The 20,649-nt window shown below is 39.8% G+C and overlaps 1 protein-coding gene across 1 annotated transcript; it reads left to right on the top strand.

The window, feature by feature from the left end:
• The first annotated feature begins 346 nt into the window (after positions 1-346).
• LOC141509150 (F-box only protein 6-like) lies at positions 347-20,526 on the top strand. Its single transcript, XM_074218460.1, has 7 exons — positions 347-1,063; positions 2,326-2,542; positions 3,545-3,807; positions 8,260-8,386; positions 11,701-11,796; positions 12,843-12,978; positions 13,403-20,526. Exons 3-7 carry the CDS (start codon positions 3,549-3,551, stop codon positions 13,565-13,567), a joined length of 783 nt encoding a protein of 260 aa, XP_074074561.1. The 5' UTR covers positions 347-1,063; positions 2,326-2,542; positions 3,545-3,548; the 3' UTR covers positions 13,568-20,526.
• The last annotated feature ends 123 nt before the right edge of the window (positions 20,527-20,649 follow it).

Here is a 20,649-nt window from a genome sequence, read left to right as displayed (position 1 = left end):
GACAGAGAGGTTGTATATACCACTGGTATCCACCAGGGGTCATGAGAATCTGAGCGGGGAAGGGTCTCTGACATACTAGGAGGTCCCTCTGGTTATCTCCAACAGGACACAGAATCACAGAGAATGGTTCCCATCAAGGATAAAACTTCCATCGATGAAATCTCAGATCTCTTGGGTATGTGTGTGGGTATTATATACACACTCACACATATAAAACATATATAAGTATATAAATAGAGACAGAAACAAAGAAACAGAAATGAATTAAAATGTTTGCAAAGCGCATTACTTGTACAGAACCCACAACCTTTTGAGATGGGTAATAAAGGTACTACCATCCCCATCTTACAGATGTGGGACTGAGGCAAAGAAATCTTAAACAACTAATACAGTTATCCCTTTCACATCTCTGGGGTTAGGGACATTCTAGAAAATCCTCCTAAAAATATTTGACCCTTTGGGCAGAGGTTCTGCATCATCTGTTGGTTTCCACAAAACTCCCCCCCCCAAATTCCCATTTAATTTCTTTTGCTAAGCCATGATATATCAAAACTGTAACAGAGAAAGTTGTGATGCTGAAAGGAGAATTGTAGAGGATAAAAACTTTCTGAGGCAAAGGATTATATGTTCTTGTTGTGATGTGTATCCCAAAGCACTGTGTAAACTCATATTTGTGTCAGGATACTACCCTCTGATACAACCCTCTCTGCATGGGTAGAGAATGAGAAGGGTCCCATCGGAGCCTAGTCAAGGAGTTTTGATATGTGGCCAGGAGTCTAAGAGGCAGGTCAATCTTTCATGGAATCTTAGGAACCAGGATTTAAAACTGGGAGGGACCTTAAGGTTATCCGTTGTAGCCCTGAAGCCACTCTCTCCCAAATCAGTAAATAGAAGAACCAGGATTTGAATATAGGTCATCAGTTTCTTTATATACTTCATTATTTCATTATGATGGCTTCCATCTTTGCATCCTGAGTCTTCCTGATTTCTCCCCTCAAGCATTTTGCCAAAAGTGACCATCCATGCTCCTACCACAGAAGATCCTGTACACAGATGATGGCAGGTGAGAGATGACCTTGTCTAGGTCAAGTTTTAAATTGAGGTTGAAGGTATTTCCTTTTTCTGTTGTTTGAACAGTTTAGTTTTGGGGGGGGGGCATGGATGAAGGGTCAATCTTGGGACAATTTTAAAAGTTCTGAGAGATATTGTTTCCAGGTTATTTAATCAATTTATTACTAAGACAAGCATATTTATTAATAAAAAGATGGTTGATCATTTGGGACCTTGAAATCTCTCCCAGACCAAAGACCCCTTGTGGCAATGGTCTCACAGTGATTGGTTAACAATTAATGGGGAAAAATTAGCATTACAAGGAGAGGTTGGGCTGTATTATAGTGAGAGTCTGGGGTACAGGACTGAGATCACCCAAATCTTGGTCACAGAGACTTATTAATTTCCATATCAACTTTTTTTTTTTAGTTTTTGCAAGGCAATGGGGTTAAGTGGCTTGCCCAAGGCCACACAGCTGAGTAATGATTAAGTGTCTGAGGCCGGATTTGAACTCAGGTACTCCTGACTCCAGGGCCGGTGCTCTATTCACTGCCGCCTAGCCACCCCACATATCATCTTTCTAACATACAGGAGGACACACATTTTCCCAGACCTATCTGATCAAACACAATGAGCTACAATGCACTCATTGAGAATTCCTTTTACTTTGCCCAAGATTTCCCTCATTGATTGATTTCTTGATGATGAGGTAAAAAAAATGGGAAAAATTGTGTTTCTAACTTAATAATTAGTTATTAAATACAAGAACAAATTAAACATTTCTCATAACCTGGATTTGATTTGGAAGTAAATGGCCTCAACCTTATGACCATTTCTCTATTTAGCATACCTAGGGCCTGCAATTCCTTGGTCATTTAGGAAGGCAACTAGGTGGCATAGTGGATAGAGTGCCAGGTCCTGGAATCAGGAAAACTGAGTTCAAATCTGGTCTTCAGACACTTATTAGCTATATGACCTATATAAACCCTGTTTGCCTCACTTTCCTCATCTGTAAAATTGGGTCATGGTAGCAGCTTTCTCTTGGGGACATAGTGAGGATCAAATGAGATAATAACCATAAAGTGGTTATCAAAATGTGTAGCACATAGACAGCATTAAATAAATGTTAGCTACACATTTCCCTTTGTAATTTTAGCAAGACAACCTGGATTTGAAACCTAGAGCAGAGACTTTTCCTTTATATGGATATCTCCAAAGCTTAAAAGAGCTTTCCATTCTCTCCTCCCTGCTCTCTCTGTTGACCATCCACACCAGGACCTCTCCAAGTAATCATAGTCTAGAGAACATTCAGAAGCCCCCAGTCTACAAACAAGTTGGCCACTTAACTTCCTCTCAGTAAGAGGAAGTCTGGTGTCTTGTGAGCTCTTAGCACTTAACTCCACCCTAGGGAGAGAGATCTTGAAGCCCCTGAAGAAGGGTTTCTGGAAAGAAGCTCTTCTGAAGAGCACAGAGGAACACCAACATAGAGCCGGTAAGTAAAAATTAGGATTTTTTTATTTTCATATTTTTAAATTCATAAATTTTAAATTTTAAAAATGTATTCCAACATTTTTTTAAAATCTTTTACAACGTGGGGCTCCACTGCCCGGAGAGTCTTCTTGTTCCTCACACATTATTCTCCAGCCTTTGAACCTTTGCACAGGTAGTTGCTATCCCTGAAATTCCTCTCATCCCACTCACCCCTTAAAATCCCTAATATCCAGCAAGGTTCAATTGCTATTTTCCACATGAAGCTTTTGCTAATCCCCCAACTTTCAAATTACATTGTATTTTTTCATATCTTCCCCTTCATATCCTCAGTACAAGGACTATTTCCTTTTCATTTTTCATATTCCTAGCACTTTGTAGGTTCTTAAAAAAATGATTTTTGGTTGATAGATTGTAGTGAGAAAGGGTAATGGCCCAGTGAGTCAAAAAAAGGCAACCATATCTTTTTGAGAGCTGGAATCTCTTTTTTTTTTTGAGAGATGCTGGGGAGGTTTTTGTTGTTCAGTCCTATGTGATTCTTTTATGATCCTATTTGGAGTTTTTTGTTTTATTTTGTTTTGTTCTTGGTATAAAGCATGAAGGAGAACTAAGAATTGAGGATAAGGATGCTTAAAATAATAAAGATGGCCTTGACATATGGAAGTTCAGAAGAGAGATGAGTTTGGGGAGAAGATGAGTTCCATTGGACATGTTGAGTTTGAGATTCCCATGGGTTATTTGAGGAAGGGATCTCTCAAATAATTGATGAGAGACTAGACTTTAGAAGATGGATTTGGAATTTGGAATAAATATTGGGGAATATTTTTCATAAAAATGATTATGGGATCTGATGTACTCACCAAATGAGATAGCATCAAGAGAGAGAGAGGACCCCAAGACATAGGCCATGCCCAGTGTATGAATATTTCTTCAGTCCATAGCCCAGAAGGATCAGGGTCAGTATGGATATGACCTCTCATCTCATATGTCTCTTGCCTGGCTCCAGGACCATGACCTCCATCAATGAGCTGCCTGAGAATGTCCTCCTGGAGTTGTTCTGCCTGGTGCCAGCCCGGGACCTGCTGAGGCACTACCGCCCAGTCTGCAGCCTGTGGAGGGACCTCATCGACCTGATGTCTCTGTGGAAACGCAAGTGCCAGAGAGAGGGCCTCATCTCTGAGAACTGGGACCAACCAGTAGCTGACTGGAAAGTCTTCTACTTCCTCTGCAGCCTCCAGAGGAACCTGATCCGCAATCCCTGTGCTGAAGGTGGGTCCTGCTAGCTGGTACAAGTAGCTGTAAGGTCTGTTGGGCTTCATTCAGCCTTGGTCATCTTCCTTTTCCTCCTTTCTGTTTCTCTTAAGCAGCAGGACCAGACTCTGAAACTATCTTCTCTATTCAGGGAGCTGAGAATTTGGTTCTTCTTCTGGTCTCTGGCTTCTTAACTTCTCTACTGTGGCTTAGAATGTCTCATGTCAGGGCTTCCTGCCTCTACCACAGAAAGAGAGAGAGAGAGAGAGAGAGCGAGAGAGAGAGAGAGAGAGAGAGAGAGAGAGAGAGAGAGAGAGAGAGAGAGAGAGAGAGAGAGAGAGAGAGAGAGAGAGAGCTTTCCCATAGTCTCCAAAGAGTGCTTTTGATTTCTAATTTCTTAACAATATCCTTCATATCACTTTTAAAAATATATATGTAAATGATGGACTACAAAGCACTGAAACCATCGCCACCTTCATGTCTTAGAGCAATTTGGAATCAAGTCCTCTAAGTACATTTATTTGAGGTGATAGTTTTCTTTCAGATCTTCATAACTATCTCAGAATACTTTTCTTTCACAAATGTCATCTTCCCCCTTTCAGTAACTAGATCTATGTGTGAATTTTAAGAAGTCCATTCTTTGCATCTCTAAAGGTTAGAAAGTCCATTCCTACTCTGACTCACATCTCTGATCTCATTCTGGAAGTTCTCATGAATTAACTAAGCAGTCCTTGGGCTTGGTCTCCCCTATAGCATGAAGGACTAACTATTCAATACTACAGGCATTCTTCTCAGCATCATGGGTCAGATCCCTGAATGGAGCTGTAGGCATGCATGTAAGGTGCATGTAAGGTGACCTGAGAACCTCCAGACAGAAGCCTGTGGCCATAGGTTAAGAGGGATTCATTCCCAAGGCAGCCACCACTGATGATTGGCCCACTGCTTGTCATTCAAACAATACTTAACTACAGAGCATGCTCTATCCCATTGGAATGTCTTAGTTTCTTCCATAATCTCATTCATTAATGAAGATTCTCCTTTGAGTGAAAATAACATGTAGTTTTCCCATGTGGTCACTGGGTAGTGGGATGAATGGAGTCCTAAGAACACTCCTTTTCCTGAGTTCAAATCTAACCTCAGACATTTACTAGCTGTATGACCCTGGACAAGTCATCTAACTTTATTTGCCTCCATTTTCCTCATCTCTAAAATGAGTTGGATTAGGATATGGCAAACCACTCCAGTATCTTTGACAAGAAAACTCCCAATGGGGTCACAAATAGCAGAACATGATTGAAATGACCAAAGTTCTCACAATCCTATCACCTGAAGCAGATTTCTTTTGGCTCCTGTCATGACAGGAGCTGTTTCTACTTGTCTCAAAGAGTAGTCTTTAGGCCTTCATGGTACATTCTAGACTGAAGTTAAATATTAGCTTTACCCTAGATCAAGGAGTTCTTAACCTAAGGTCCACACTAGGGATAGATTTCTAGGGTTTCATGAATGTAGATGAGAAAAACAATGATATCTTTATTTTTCTATGACTTCTAAATGCAGTTTAGCATTTCCTCCAATTAAGAATGTGAAACAACAAAACATTGTTTCTGAGAAGAGGTTCACAGGCCTCCCTAAACTGTCCATCCAGGCAGCCTGTAACACACACACACACACACACACACGTAAACAGACAGACACATACAAGATAGACAGATAGACAGGCAGATACACACACACACACAAAAACACACAAACACTCAATAAGAACCTCTGTCCTGGATGATCCACTTAAGTTTGAAATTGTATCCCTTCCATGATCATCTCTCTGAAACTGGTTTGAGTACTGATAAGCCATGGGAGATATCATTAGTACAGTCATCCTTTCTCTTTACTTGTAATTCCCCTGAAGCAAAAGGTTTTTTGCATGGGGTACAGGATTGGAGCTCTTTGTTCTCAGTGTCATTTTGGTGGTTAAAGTGGATCTCATGACAAAGGTCATACTGTGGTTTTGTTTTTTGGAGTGAGAAGGGTTATTTTGGGGGTTTTTTTTTCAGTTTCAACAAACTCATAGGTATGGGTTTTATAAGGGTACAATGGAGTTTTAAGGAAAGGTAATGATTTCCACATCAAAGAAAAGGTAAATGATCCTTCTCAGGCAAGATAGCAAACTAGCAAATTTTCAGAAGTCCAACTAAGATTTCAAGATAGAATTTGCAGGCTGTATCTATTTTTGTGATTTGCTCATCTTGAGTAAATTAAGGTAAGAAAGTTAAACCAGAAATTATGACATTATCTAAAATAAAACTTTCTAGGAGAAAGTTAAGAACATCAAATCTACAATAATTTTAATTACAATTCTGAAGTTTCTTTGTGACTGCTTTGGAATCAGCTTTAGCAACAGGGCAAGCTTCAGCCTGACCTGGTATATATATCCTATGGCAAGAATATACTCTTTTTTTTTAAATTAAGGGTTTTATTTATTTTGACTTAAAATTTTCCCCCTAATCTTACTTCCCTCCCGTCATCCCCCACAAAAGGCAATTTGTCAGTTGTTACATCGTTGATCCAAATTGAATGTGATGAGAAATCATATCCTTAAGGAAGAAACAAAGTATAAGAGATAGCAAACTCAGACAATAAGATAATCAGTTTTCCATTACTTGTACAAAAATATTTATAGCAGCCCTGTTTGTGGTGGCAAAGAATTGGAAATCAAGTAAATGTCCTTCAATTGGGGAATGGCTTAGCAAACTGTGGTATATGTATGTCATGGAACACTATTGTTCTATTAGAAACCAGGAGGGAGGGGAATTCAGGGAAGCCTGGAGGGATTTGCATGAGCTGATGCTGAGTGAGATGAGCAGAACCAGAAAAACACTGTACACCCTAATAGCAGCACAAAAGTGATGATCAACCTTGAAGGACTTGCTAATTCCATCAGTGCAACAATTGGGAACAATTTTTGGCTGTCTGCAAAGGAGAGCACCATCTGTATCCAGATAAGGAGCTGTGGAGTTTGAACAAAGTTCAAGGACTATTCCCTTTAATTTAGAAAAAGAAAACAGATATCTTATTGTCTGATCTTGTTACCTCTGAGAATTATGTTCTCTTTAGGGATATGATTTCTCTCTCATCACACCCAATTTGGATCAAGGTACAACATGGAAACAAAGTAAAGACTAACAGATTGCTTTCCATGGGGGGTGGGGGGAGGGAAATAAGATTGGGGGGAAAATTGTAAAACTCAATATCTTTAACAAAAATTAATTTTAAAAAGACAATCAGGTTTTTTTCCCTAAATTTAAGGTAATGGTCCTTGGATTTTGTTCAAACTCCACAGTTGTTTCTCTGAATACAGATGGTATTCTCCTTAGCAAGAACATACTCTTTATAGCATTTAATCATTTGAATAAAATTAACCTGTATCTTAACAAAATAAAAGAAACCCCTTATGCTTGCAGCTCATTTCATCTTTCCAACATGGCAGATGTCACATGTCACAATACTGTTCTTAAAACTTTTTTCAAAGTCTTACTCTCCGCGACCTCATTTATGGTTTTCTTGTCAAAGATACTAGAATAGTTTGACATTTACTACTTCTTCTTCTTCTTCTTCTTCTTCTTCTTCTTCTTCTTCTTCTTCTTCTTCTTCTTCTTCTTCTTCTGTTGTGAGACAATTGGAGTTATGTGACTTGCCCAGGGTCACACAGGTAGTTGTGTCAAATGTCTAAGGCTGGATTTGAACTCAACTCCTCTTGACTCCAAAGCTGTCTATCTAGTGTGCCACTAAGGTGCCCTGTCATTTTCATCTTTAGTTCATTTTACAAATGAGGAAACTGAGGCAAACAGAGGTTAAGTGACTTGTCCACAGTTACACAGCTAGTAAGTATATGAGGCCAGATTTGAATTTAGGAAGAAGAGTCTTCCTGACTTCAGGTCAATGTTGTATCTTTTGTGGCACCAAACTATCTTGAGGCCATAATAATGTTGAACAATTCAAAAAAAAAAAAGAGGCAACTGGATAGAGCACTGGACCAGAAGTCAGGAAGACCTGAGTTCAAATATAGCTTCAGACACTAACTAAGGGCAGTTCTGTGACTCACTGGTTAGAGGATCAGCTCTGGAGTCAGGAGGACCTGAATTCAAATCTGACCTCAGACACTTCCTAGCTGAAAGACCCTTGGCAAGTCACTTAACCCTTCTGTCCTTCAGTTGCCTCATCTGTAAAAGCATCCACCTTCCAGGGTTTATGTGAGGATCCAATGGAATGAACATTAAAGTGCTATAAAAGTTCTATGTTTTAGTAGAAAAAAGATATTTTTTCTTAGACTAGAACTCTGCTGCTGGGTGATAAGAAGTGAAAGTTTCAGGTTTACTTGGACAATTTTTCCTTTTGTCATGCAAGATATATGATGGTGTGAGGATCCATTAGACTTTGCTTGTGGACCCCTGAAAGATGTGTTGTTTTTTCTAGAGGGATTCAAACTTTGGAAAATTGACAAGAACAAAGGACATAAATGGAAAGTGGAAGATATACCTAGAGAACATGGGACAGAATTTCCAGACCCCAAGGTCAAGAAATGTTTTGTTACCTCTTATGGGTAAGAGGAATTTGGGTTTGAATGGGCTATGGGAGTGGGGGGAATGATGAGAGTGTGACTTGGCTGAGCAGGGCAGGCTGCACTGGAGGTTTCTGAACAGCTAAGGAACAATATTAAACTCTTCCAGGGACAACCTCTTCAAGCTACAGGTTCATTTTTCACCTTCTTCAAAGGATAGAGATGAGCCCTAAGACATTTCTTGGTGCATAGTGAAATTCATACATCCATGTCAATTGAATTGACATTGACCTTCTTGGGGTGGCTAGGTGGCACAGTGGATAGAGCACCAACCCTGAAGTCAGGAGGACCTGAGTTCAAATCTGCCCTCAAACATTTAATAATTACCTAGCTGTGTGACCTTGGGCAAGTCACTTAACCCCATTCTCTTGCAAAAAAAAAAAAAACAAAAGAAAAGAAAAAGAAATTGACCTTCTCTCTGGTCCCCTGAGACCAGAAGGAATCGACTTGTATCCCTTAAAGTTTTAGAAAAGTGATTAGAAAGTCAGACAAAGACCCTCCTGCTTCATATGTTGGAGAGGAAACTTACAAAGCTTAAATAAAAATCCTAGAATCATAGGATTTAATGTTGAAAGGGCCCTTACAGAACACTTATTCTAATTTATATTACACATAAGCAAACTGAGGCCATAAATAGGAAGGAACTTCTCTTTAAAAATAATTATTGACATTAAATAACATCAAATTAAAGCACTTTTATTGCTATCATCCCCTCCAAATATATCCTTCCCTTTGCTTCTACTCCCCTTGTAACAATGATTAAAAATAATAATTTTTGAACATCAATTCAGCAAAAATAACCCACATATCAACTGAGTCTAATGGTATTTAGTTATCTATAGCCATAGTCCCCCACCTTAACAAAGAAGGATTCATTTTTTCTATATCCTTTACATATTTACCTATATATGTTATCCAATCTCCCCTCCCTTTAGAATGTGAGCCTCTGAGGTCAGGACCATTTTCACTTTTGTCTATGTACAAGTGACTTTGTATAGCCCTCCCTCCCTTAAATTCAATCCACTTGTATGTCATGGTATGACCTCCCTGATGCCATGGTCTTCTTCCAGAATGAAGGACAATCAGCAACTACTCAATCTCCATGTTCCACAGTGCTGGCTTCACAGTAGGAGCTTAATCCATCTTTGTTGCTAGATTGATTCTGAGGAAACTTATCATAGAAGCATAAATTTAGAGTTGAGAGGTGCTCAGAGGCCATTTAATTCAACCTCATTTTTCAGAAGAAGAAATAGAGGCCTAGAGGGAAGAGCTGACATGTCCAAGTGACACACAAGAATTTAATTGAGATTCTTTGACTTCTCAAATCAGTGCCCCTTGCATTCTACCCAACTGCCTTTAGGTCATACAGCTTAATGAAGAGAACCGAGATTCTTCTAATTCCAAAAGTCACCCTGGGCTTGTCTTTCATATTTGATCTGTGTGAAGGAAGGCAACTTTTAGAGATGCATGATGGATCTTCCTCTTGTTGCTTACAATTGAAAGAAATTATTGATGTTTGGTGGAAGACCCTAATCTTTGGAGACAATTGAAGGGGACTTAACCTAAGCTGCTCCTTTATGCTCCTCTAAGACCAGGGATGAGGAACCACAATGTTGAGCTGGGAAACTCAATCTAATGGATATTCCCAGACACACTTCCCTTTACTTTTCCCCAAAGAACCAATGCTTATTCAAGATAATGGTTCAGGTGATGATAGGAATCTTCATCAGATGAGGAGTAGAAAGATCACTGGATTTGAAGGCAAAGGACCTGAATTTGTATCTGTGCCATCTTGGGCAATTCATTGCCTTCACTTGTCTGAACCTCAGTTACTCCATCTGTTAAACAGGAATAATAGGGGCAGTTAGATGGCTTAGTGGATAGAGCACTGGCCCTGGAATCAGGAGTACCTGAGTTCAAATCCAGTCTCAAACACTTAATAATTACCTAGCTGTGTGGACTTGAGCAAACCACTTAACCCCAATTTGCCTTGCAAAAAAAAAAAACTAAAAAAAAGGAATAATAACTCATACTATCAACCTCAAAGAGTTGGTTTGAGGTACAAATGAGGGAGGTAATATAGTTTAGTGGGAAAAGTATAAATTACAACATAGGTAGGGATAAGAATTAGACCTATACTTTCATCAGTATAAAGAACTCCCTCTTCCAATACATATCAGTACCTTCTCTGCAAGACTTGTCAAGACAACTGAAAGATGAAGGTACTTGCATATCATAAGTCAGAAGAGGGACTGGAACAAAGGTCTTCCTGTCTTCAAACATAGCTCTTTCTCTACAATACTAAATTGTCTCTGCTATGTATTTATCAACTATTGTTGATAAACAGTTTTCAGGAACCTGTAAAAAGGGCAGAGAGGAAGAAGAAATGAATTTGGGATCTTTCTTGAGTTGTCTCCTTACTTAAGACTTGAGAAAAGATAGAGAAAGACATAGATAGTAAAATAGTAAGGAGGGGAGGAGTGAGACAAGAAGAAACAAAGAGAAAAAGAGAAGGGGAGGGGGAAATAGAAAAAGAGAAAGGGAAAGAAACAGGAGGAAGAGGAGGAGGAGGAGGAGGAGGAGGAGGAGGAGAAGAGAGAGAGAGAGAGAGAGAGAGAGAGAGAGAGAGAGAGAGAGAGAGAGAGAGAGAGAGAGATAACAAAGAGAAAGAGAGACGGGGAGACATATGCTTCATGTCCATTGTGGGGATGAGGATGGGAAAGATGATTACAATTCTAAGTCTGACTATGGATAAAGTACATAGTGAGAGAAATGATTATTAAAAAACATTATTGGGAGCTCCCTGACTTTTTCAAAAAATTTATCCCACCTAAGTAGAGTTATGTCCCCACTAGATTAGAGAATCTTACAAAGAATTTAATATAAAGTGAATTCCAATCCACTGTATTCTACTCAGTCAGGTTTGAGCTGAAGTGGACCCTTTTTTGTCCACATAGTCCTAGGCTGGGGAGATCTGTCTCTGTCCAAGATTGAATGAATAGAGTCAAATCCCCCAGTCCTTCATTAAAATAGGTTCACCTCTTATAATAATTATTCTTTTCATTAATTATTAACCAGTCAGAGTTGATTGTGTCCTCAGGAACACATACTCTTCCAAGGGCAAAAAAAGCTTTGAGTGGGTCCATGAGGCATTTGAGAGAGCCACTGACCTCTTTTGTTATTTGCTGGCATGATTAGTAAATGAATTATCCAGAAAGTGTGTCTTCCACAATGGGTTAGGGCAAAGCCCACTAATGAGCTGACCTGGAACTGAAAACTTTCTTTTGTCTCCCCAGTACCTGCCTCAAGTCCCAGCTGGTGGACCTGAAAGCTGAGGGGTATTGGGAAGAACTGATGGACACAGTGAAGCCAGACATTGTGATCAAGGACTGGTGAGTGGAGCTGGCACCTGGAGCATTCTCATATCCATGAACAGCCTCATCATCCCCATAACCTTGGGAAGAAATAGCATTTCTCATTTTTTAGATTGGGGGAACCAAAAATCTATTTGGTGGCTTACCCAAGCTCATCTAGAATATCAGTGACAAAAAAAGAGATGCAATAGAAAAAAAAGAACCTAGACTCATAGCTCTTCAGTTTCAATGATGCTCTACCACTCACTACCTTTTAGATTTTGAGCAACTCACAGCTCTGGTCCTCAGATTCTTCATTTGAAAGTGAGGGGATGAACTATAGGACCCTCAAGTACTATAATTCTGTGAAGGCCAAGCAGGATTTCCAGGTTTCTTTCTGCTCTACTGGAAGCTGTGGGTACTATATTTTCAGCTTGTTGTGCTTCACACTTCATTGTTCCCCTAAAAGATGGTGCTCACCCCCTTTTCCAGGGAACAAATTATATTCCAAACCAGGATGTGACAGCTCCTTCCCAGGGAAGGTCCAACAATATGTCAAATATGGGGGTCCTGAAGAGTTCATCTCTTTAAGAAGCACATTAAATCTTCTTTCCATTTCTATGAGTTGGATGATGAACATAGGGATGCTCTATTAGGCAAGAGAGTATTCCCTACTGCTCTGGGGAGTCCAATTAAAGTTCATTGACTTTGATGACTATATCCTTAGCACTAGAATCTGATATAATCATGATAGGAGAAGCAGGAGAGGCCAAGCTATATTACTGTCTAAAATATGGCTGTGAGGAGGGGGCTAGGTGGCACAGTGGATAGAGCACTGGCCCTGGAGTCAGGAGGACCTGAGTTCAAATCCAGCCTCAGGCACCTAATAATTACCTAGCTATGTGGCCTTGGGCAAGCCACTTAACCCCGTTTGCCTTGCAAAAAAAAACCAAACAAACTTAAAAAAATATATGGCTGTGAGCCCCAGGGAGCACATGAGTAAGGAGCTCTCACTAACACTTGCCATTCTCCTCATGTCCAGAACCTTCCAGTTCTTCCCCATCATTTCCTTCTTCCATCCACAGGTTTGCTGCCAGAAATGATTGTGGCTGTACCTACCGTATCTGTGTGAAACTGTTGTCAGATAACCATGAAGTCTTGGCTGAATTTAAGCCAGCCCCGGTGTATATTGAGCAGTGGAGTGGGGCTGAATGGAAAGAGGTAAAGGAATCACAGGAAGGGGGATACATGGTGGGCAGGAAGATGCTCCTGCAAGTTTTCCCATTGTAGTTTCTCCAGCCATACTCCTGGCTTGCCCATTAAGGTTAAAACTCAGACCACCTTTGAAAGTTATAAGCTGAATTTATTATATATTTAAAAAGAAGCAAACTTTGCATGAGACTCATACTGTCAAGTAAATTCAAGTTTAATTCTACTGTACATATGGAAATACCCATTTCAAAGATAGTTTTGGTACAGTGAAAAAAACAGTGAATTTGACATGAATTCAAATCCCAATTTATCACTTATTTTCTGTTTATAGGTTTCTGACATCTTCTGTCTCTAAAGGACTAGACTTGATAAATATCGATTTTTTTTTGGTGTTTTCCACTAGTAAATGACTATTTTCTCTGCCTTCTCTCAGGTCTCCTACACATTCTCCAATTACCCCTCAAGAGTCCGTTACATCCACTTCCAGCATGGAGGTAAAGATGCTCAGTTCTGGGCTGGCTGGTATGGCCCAGGTGTTACAAACAGCAGCATCATCATTGGCCCTGAGGTCCCTAGGAAATCCAGTCCTGCAGAATGAAAGGACCCTTTAAGAAGACAATCTAAAATCCTTAAAGAAAAAAACTGAGGACATCAATTAGGGAATGGAGAAACCCATCATGGTACATGGATATAATGGAATATTACTGTTCCAAGGTAGGGATAAATATGAAGAATTCAGAGACTTGTATATGAACTGATTCAGAGTCACAAGTAATATCTGTGTGACCTGGATTCTAGAGAATTTCAAATATTCCTATAGATGTTTCCACTAACTTCTCATTCCCTCATATAGTGTTTACTCATGTACTTCCTCTTCTGCTCCACCTCAGGTACACACCACAAAGAACCCAGGTTTGATCTTGTTCCACTTCAATGTTCAAGAGTTCTCAAGTCGCTTTGTCTGACTACATCATTTTTATCATTTCTCATTTCCACTCTGTCAACCAGCAAGGACATCATCCTTGCTCTGGATACACCTTTTTCCCTTCCCAATATCCATATCTTGGTGAACCATTCCAATCCTATAGAATCCTCTTCTGTCAAATGCTTTGTTTTCAATCATCCATTATTTTATCCAGGCTGAGAGGAATCATTATTATAATATTATTATTCTAATAACGGATGATGAAAATGAGATCCAGGCTTTTCTCCTCAATTTTCTCATCAAGGCCAAACTTTTGTTGATGTCAGGTTCTGAAGGGCTAGACTTGATTGACAAGATTATTTGTTCTCCAGAAACATGCTCTTCAATCCGGGGTGAGACCTCTACCAACTAGGAGATCTTACTTCTGTTTAGAATATAAACTTGTATTTTTTTTTTTACTTTTTTTTCCCACTTGCATGTCATGGTATCACCTCCTTGATGTCATGGTTGTCTTCAAGGAATAAGGAAAAACAACCTATGTTAGTAGGAACTGTCCAGTTGGGTCAACTTTCTTTCATCTTTCATCTTTCTTTCCTTTTTTCTTTCCTTCCTTCCTTTCCTTTCTTCTGCTTACTTGTAAGTGTTCTGCCCAAAGGAATGTAAATTTGATCATGAAACCTGGCAGGATATCTTGGGTTTTTACCAGCTAGATTTCTTTACCTTTTTTTTGAAAGATTTTATTTATTTTGAATTTTATAATTTTTCCCCCAATCTTGCTTCCCTCCCCCCACCCCCCACAGAAGGTAGTCTGTTAATCTTTACATTGTTTCCATGGTATGCATTGATCTCAGTTGAATGTGATGAAAGAGAAATCATATCCTTAAGGAAAAAACATAAAGTATGAGATATAGCAGAATTACATAATAAGATAATATTTAAATTTTTTTTAAATTTTTTGCAAGGCAATGGTGTTAAGTCACTTGCCCAAGGCCACATAGCTAGGTAATTATTAAGTGTCTGAGGCTGAATTTGAACTCAGGTACTCCTGACTCCAGGGCCAGTGCTCTATCCACTGTACTATCTAGCTGCCCCAAGATAACATTTTTTAAAAATTAAAGGTAATAGTCTTTGGTCTTTGTTCAAACTCCACAATTCTTTCTCTGGATACAGATGGCATTCTCATTGCAGATACCCCAAAATTGTGCCTGATTGTTGCCCTGTTGGTATGAACAAGTCCATTTATGTTGATCATCACTCCCATGTTGTTGTTAGGATGTACCACGTTCTTCTGGTTTTGCTCATCTCGCTCAGCATCAGTTCATGCAAATCCTTCCAGGCTTCCCTGAATTCCCATCCTTTCTGGTTTCTAATAGAAAAATAGTGTTCCATGACATACATATACCACAGTTTATTAAACCATTCCCAAATTGATGGACATCCCCTCAATTTCCAATTCTTTGCCACCACAAACCGAGCTGCTATGAATATTTTTGTACAGGTGATGCCAGATTTCATTTTCAAGGACCATGTCTTATACCCTATATCACTATGACTCTCATAAGTTGGCCAACAGGCCAACAATAGGACCCTGTCCAAGTTCCATTTGGTCATAATTTGGGCCCTGATTGGCTCAGAGTGAATGTAAATAACAACTGTTTATTTTTTGGTCATAAACCGTGAGGCTTCTTCCCCTCCCAGGTTAAGGTTTTTTCCAATTAGGTTCTTTGCCTCATTTCTTTCTTACCTAGCCTCAATCACTGAATGGATATTGCTTCACCTGTCCAAAACCTTAGCTTAAAAAGGACAAAGTCTTCCACTACATCCAGAGTCATCTCCAGTCATCCTGATCCAAATCTGACTACTGGACCCAGATGGTTCTGGAGGAAAAAGTGAGACTGGTGACTCAGCATAGCACCCACTCACTCAAATCCAATTCATTTGCTTGTCATGGCATCACTTCCTATAAATGAATGACAGACAACAACACCAATCCCAATTAGACTGTATGGTTGAGAGGGGCCAAGATGATGGGGTAGAAGAAAGAAGCAAAGTCAAACAAAAAGTCCTGGAAGACTTTAAGCAAGAAGGTTTTTTTTAAGTTTATAATTGTTTTATAAGTTATAAAAATTGAAGCTAGCATTTTTATAGGTGACTCAATGGATAGAAAGCAGGGCCTAGAATCATGAAGATTTGACCTCAGACACTTTCTAACTGGGTAACCCTGCTCAAAGCACTTCACCCTGGTTGTCTCAGTTTCCTCAATTGTAAAATGAGCTGGAGAAGGAAATGGCAACCCTCTCCAGGATCTTTGTCAAAAAAAAAACCAAACCATATGGGGGTCATGAAGAGTTAAACCTGACTGAACAACAATGGAAAAAATCAAGATTTGCAAAGTACTTTAGAAATATTAATTCTTTTGATTCTCACAACAACCCTAAGAAATGGATACTAAAATGATCCCCATTTTATAGTTGAAGAAATAGGCACAGAGAAGTTAAATGACTGACCCAGAGTCATACTAGTAAGTATCTGAGGTCAGATTTGAATTCAGGCTTTTCTGACTCCAGGTCCAGCAGTCTATCCATTCACTGTGCCACCTAGCTAATTGAAATGAGAGTACTAGAGGAAAATAATGGGGATGTGAGGAGAATGAAAGCTAGGAAAGAAAGAATTGGAAACGGAACAGTGATGCAAGAAATAGAAAGCTTATCCTAAGCAATAAAGTCCTTGAAAATTAGAATATACCAAACAGAAACTAATGAGTCCTTGTGAGAGGTAGAAAAATTAAAACAAAGTTAAAGAACTGAAAGCAATAGAAGAAAATTTTTAAGATATCTCATTGCAAAAATAACTGATGTAGAAAGCAGATGAAGGAGAAATAATTATTAAGCTACTTGAAAGTCAAGCAAAAAAAAGTCTAGATATCATCTTTTAAGAAATCATAGCAGAAAATGACCCGGATCTCATAGACTCAGAAGGCAAAGTAGAAAACAGAATCTACTAGTTATGGTCTAAAACAGGGGTGGGGAACCTTTTTTTTCTGCCAAGAGCCACTTGGCTATTTATAGCATCATTCATGGGTCATGCAAAATTATCAACTTAAAATTTAACCTGCTCTATTTTAACAATTATTTAATTAACACACCCTGCAATGTGATGGCTGGATTGTTTCTCTTTGGTGAAGCCTGGGATATTAGCTGGTATTGATGATGTTGGTGCTCACAACTGCTTTTCTAGGTCAATCTTGAGCACATTAGTCTCTTCGTGATTATAAATTTTGAAAAGAATTGCTTACAGCAGTAAATCTGAAAACAGATGTTTGTATGTCTCCTCAGAGTGGGAAATTCATCATTGCTTACAGAACTCAAGCAGTTGGAGATTGTTGTACCTAACTTTCAGCTCATCATAGCTTTGCATCTGAATGGTTTCATATTGGGGATTATCAGCGGATCCCTCTTGAACCACGTAGCAAAAACTCAATTCTATTTGTTTACTTTTCACATTCTTGAATTTTTCATTAAATACCTCATTTAGTTTCACATATTCACCAGCATATTCAAATATAATAGAAGACTTTTGTCCTTCCAAAATGGGGAAATTCACTGTTATTCCTTTTGAATTGCACCTTCCACAACCTTAATTTAGCTTCATATGATTTCAGCTGAGAGGTACTTGGTAGTGTCCACCATGATCACATGTCCACTGCCAGATCACACAGTCACTTGCTATCATTGATTCACCAACAAGTTTTTCCTTCATCTCCAAGAACTTTTTGATTTCATCTCAAAGTTTGTAAAACCTCATGAGTTTGCTCCCAAGACTCAAACCACCCCCACTTCACAGTGATAAACAAGCTCACTGAACTCAGTTATGATCATTCAGTAACTTCTGGCTGTTAAACCTTCTGTTTTTGACAAAAGTTATGCACAAAGCTCCTAGATTTATTGAATTTAGAGTCTCCCCTGCTGTTGCCTTGTCCGGGCCAGAACAAATGATTTCATAAACCTTATATGATCTATGGACCAGACATTCCTCACCCCTACCTAAAAGAAAGCCCAAAATGAAAATTCCCAGGAACAATATAGTCAAAAATCCAGAGCTTCTAGGTCAAAGAAAAAAATTTACAAGTAGAGAGAAAGATTCCAACTACCTAAGAGTCACAGTTAGGTGGCTGGTTTGCCCAAAATCATAAAAGTTGGTTCTTGTCCTTCATTATCAAAAAAGATCATATCAATTTCACTGTTTCATATAAATTGCAGTGTGTCTGATTGTGACTGATCAGACCAATACGAGCTCAGAATGCTCTACCACAAGTTGGGCACAAATAGTCCATGTGAACACCTGGGGTCCTTAGTCTAAACTAACATATCTCATTTCTCTTTTGAGCTGCTTCTATTCTGCCTTCCTCATGGAGTGCAACACCCTCACTGATGAGGGCACATCATGCTGGGTAGTCCTGTGTACCAGGGTCTCCCATACCATGCAATCAATTCTAAAGTTCTTCAAGAAGACCTTCAGGCCATCATGATATTGCTTCTTCTGACCCCCTTGTGAGTGCCTACCCTGGTGTGAGTTCTCCATGAAATAATTTTGTTTTGTTTTTTGGCAAACGTTCATCTGGCATTCTAACAACATGTTCAGCCCATCGTATTGGAATGCTAGAAAGTTTAACTCAAGAATACACCCAGTGTCTGGTATCTTCTCCTGCCTGGTGATCTTCAGAATCTTTGTAAGACAGTTTAAATAGAAACAATTCAGTTTCTAGACATAGAACTTGTAGACTGTCCAGGTTTCACAAGAGGTCAGCACAGCAGCTCTGGAAACCTTCAGTTTGGTAGTCAATCTAACACTTCTTCTCTTCCATATTTTCTTTTGGAACCTCCTAAATATTGAACTAGCTTTGGCAATGCATGTGTCAACCTCATTGTCAATGTGTACCTCCCTCAAAAAGATGCTACCATGGTAAGTGAACTTGTCCACAGTACTCAGAGCTTCTCCATTTGCTGTAATAGATGGTTCCACATATGGATGGTGAAGTTGCTGGCTGACGGAGCACCTGCATTTTCTTGGTGTTCATTGTTAGAGCAAAATTAGCACAGGCAGCAGAGAATTGATCCATACTTTGTTGTATCTCAGCCTCAGAGACTGCATTGAGTGCATAGTCATCTGCAAACAGAAGATCCTGTAAACAGAAGACTCCCTCCACTTTGGTCTTGGCTTGTTGCCTTTTCAAGTTGAAGAATTTGCCATCAGTGTGGTAGCTGACCTAGAGGCCATGTTCATCTTCACTGATGGGCTGAAAACACCATGATAAAAAGTATGGGAGCAAGGACACATCCTTGTTTTATCCCATAAGTGACTGGGAAATCTCAAGAACATTGTCCACTAACCAGAACCCAGGCATGCATGCTGTCATGAAGCTGACATCCAATACTGATGAACTTCTCTGAGCAACTAAATTTGGACATAATTTTCTATCAGCCTTCATGACTGATTCCAGACCTAGAGTTCTATCCACTTCATCCAATTATCATATCCACTTAAAAGTTACTACCTTTGTTAGGTCATTGAATCTAATCAATCAGTATAGAATCTGAACAGGGTTAGTAGCCCCCCCCTTACTTAAATGAGTTAAAGCTGGTTTCTGAAAAATTTGAGTGAAAAAAATAAATTCACACAAAAAAAGAAAATTATCTCAGAACTAGAGAGAGATTCTGAGAGTCCTGAAAAGAAGTGGGTGCAACACCATACCTAGATAAGATCAAAATGGATGCACGATTTAGACATAAAAAACCATATTATAAGGAAATTGGAAGACCAAGGACTCGTTTATCTGTCAGATCTATGGAAAGGGGAGCAGTTTATGAATAAGGAAGAGTTGGAGAACATCACTAAAAACAAATTAGATGAGTTTGATTACATTAAATTAAAAAGCTTTTTGCACAGACCAAACCACTGTAACCAAGATCAAAAGAAATGCAGTAAACTGGGAAACAATCTGTACAACTAATGTTTCTGATAAAAGACTCATTTCTAAAATATACAGAGAACTGAGTCAATTTTTAAAAAAAAAAAAAACATTCCTTAAGAAGTGGGTGCAAGCCTGAACCTCTGAGAAGTAAAGGGATGGCTCGACTTTGGCAAAGGATGGGCGACAGATGTTAAGGCTGGTCATGCGCCTCTCCCTTCTTTGGGGCAGAAGATCGAGTCTGAGGGGGTCCCTAGAAAAGACGAGGGAGGTCATTCCGATGTCCTCTCCCAGCATCGGCCTGGCCACGGAGACTAGGGCAATAAGCAGCTGCTTTATTCCCCAAACAGCTCCGGGAAACTGAATTTCACCTCAACCACAAGAAGTAGAATTGTTTCCCTAAATAGAGAGCTCGAATTCGGCCTAAATTCTGGGAATTCTCCTAAGTGGGAGCTCGTGGCAATTCGGCTGAACGCCTCCCCCGGGACTCCCTAAAGCAGACCAGGGCAGAACCCGCGGAGCCCCGGGGGCCTCGCTCCTCCCCCCCGGCTTCTTCTTGCACCAGTGCTCCCCGTGAAATGGAGGGGCTTGGTGTCGGGGCTCTGGGGTCCCCCGAGCCCGCGGGGCTAGGATCCTGTGATTATTCCCGGCAGAAATGAAGCGGCTTCTTCCTCCTCACCCGTGTCCGGGACGGGATCTCCGGGCCTGAAAACTACATTTCCCAGCTGCCCCGGAGTGTTGACGGAAGTCTCGGCTGGCGCCCTCGCCGAGGAGGGAGGCGGGGCCT

This window comes from Macrotis lagotis, chromosome 1 (assembly GCF_037893015.1).
Source record: "Macrotis lagotis isolate mMagLag1 chromosome 1, bilby.v1.9.chrom.fasta, whole genome shotgun sequence".
Classification (NCBI taxonomy): Eukaryota; Metazoa; Chordata; class Mammalia; order Peramelemorphia; family Peramelidae; genus Macrotis; species Macrotis lagotis.
This window is presented reverse-complemented; position numbering and strand designations above follow the sequence as displayed.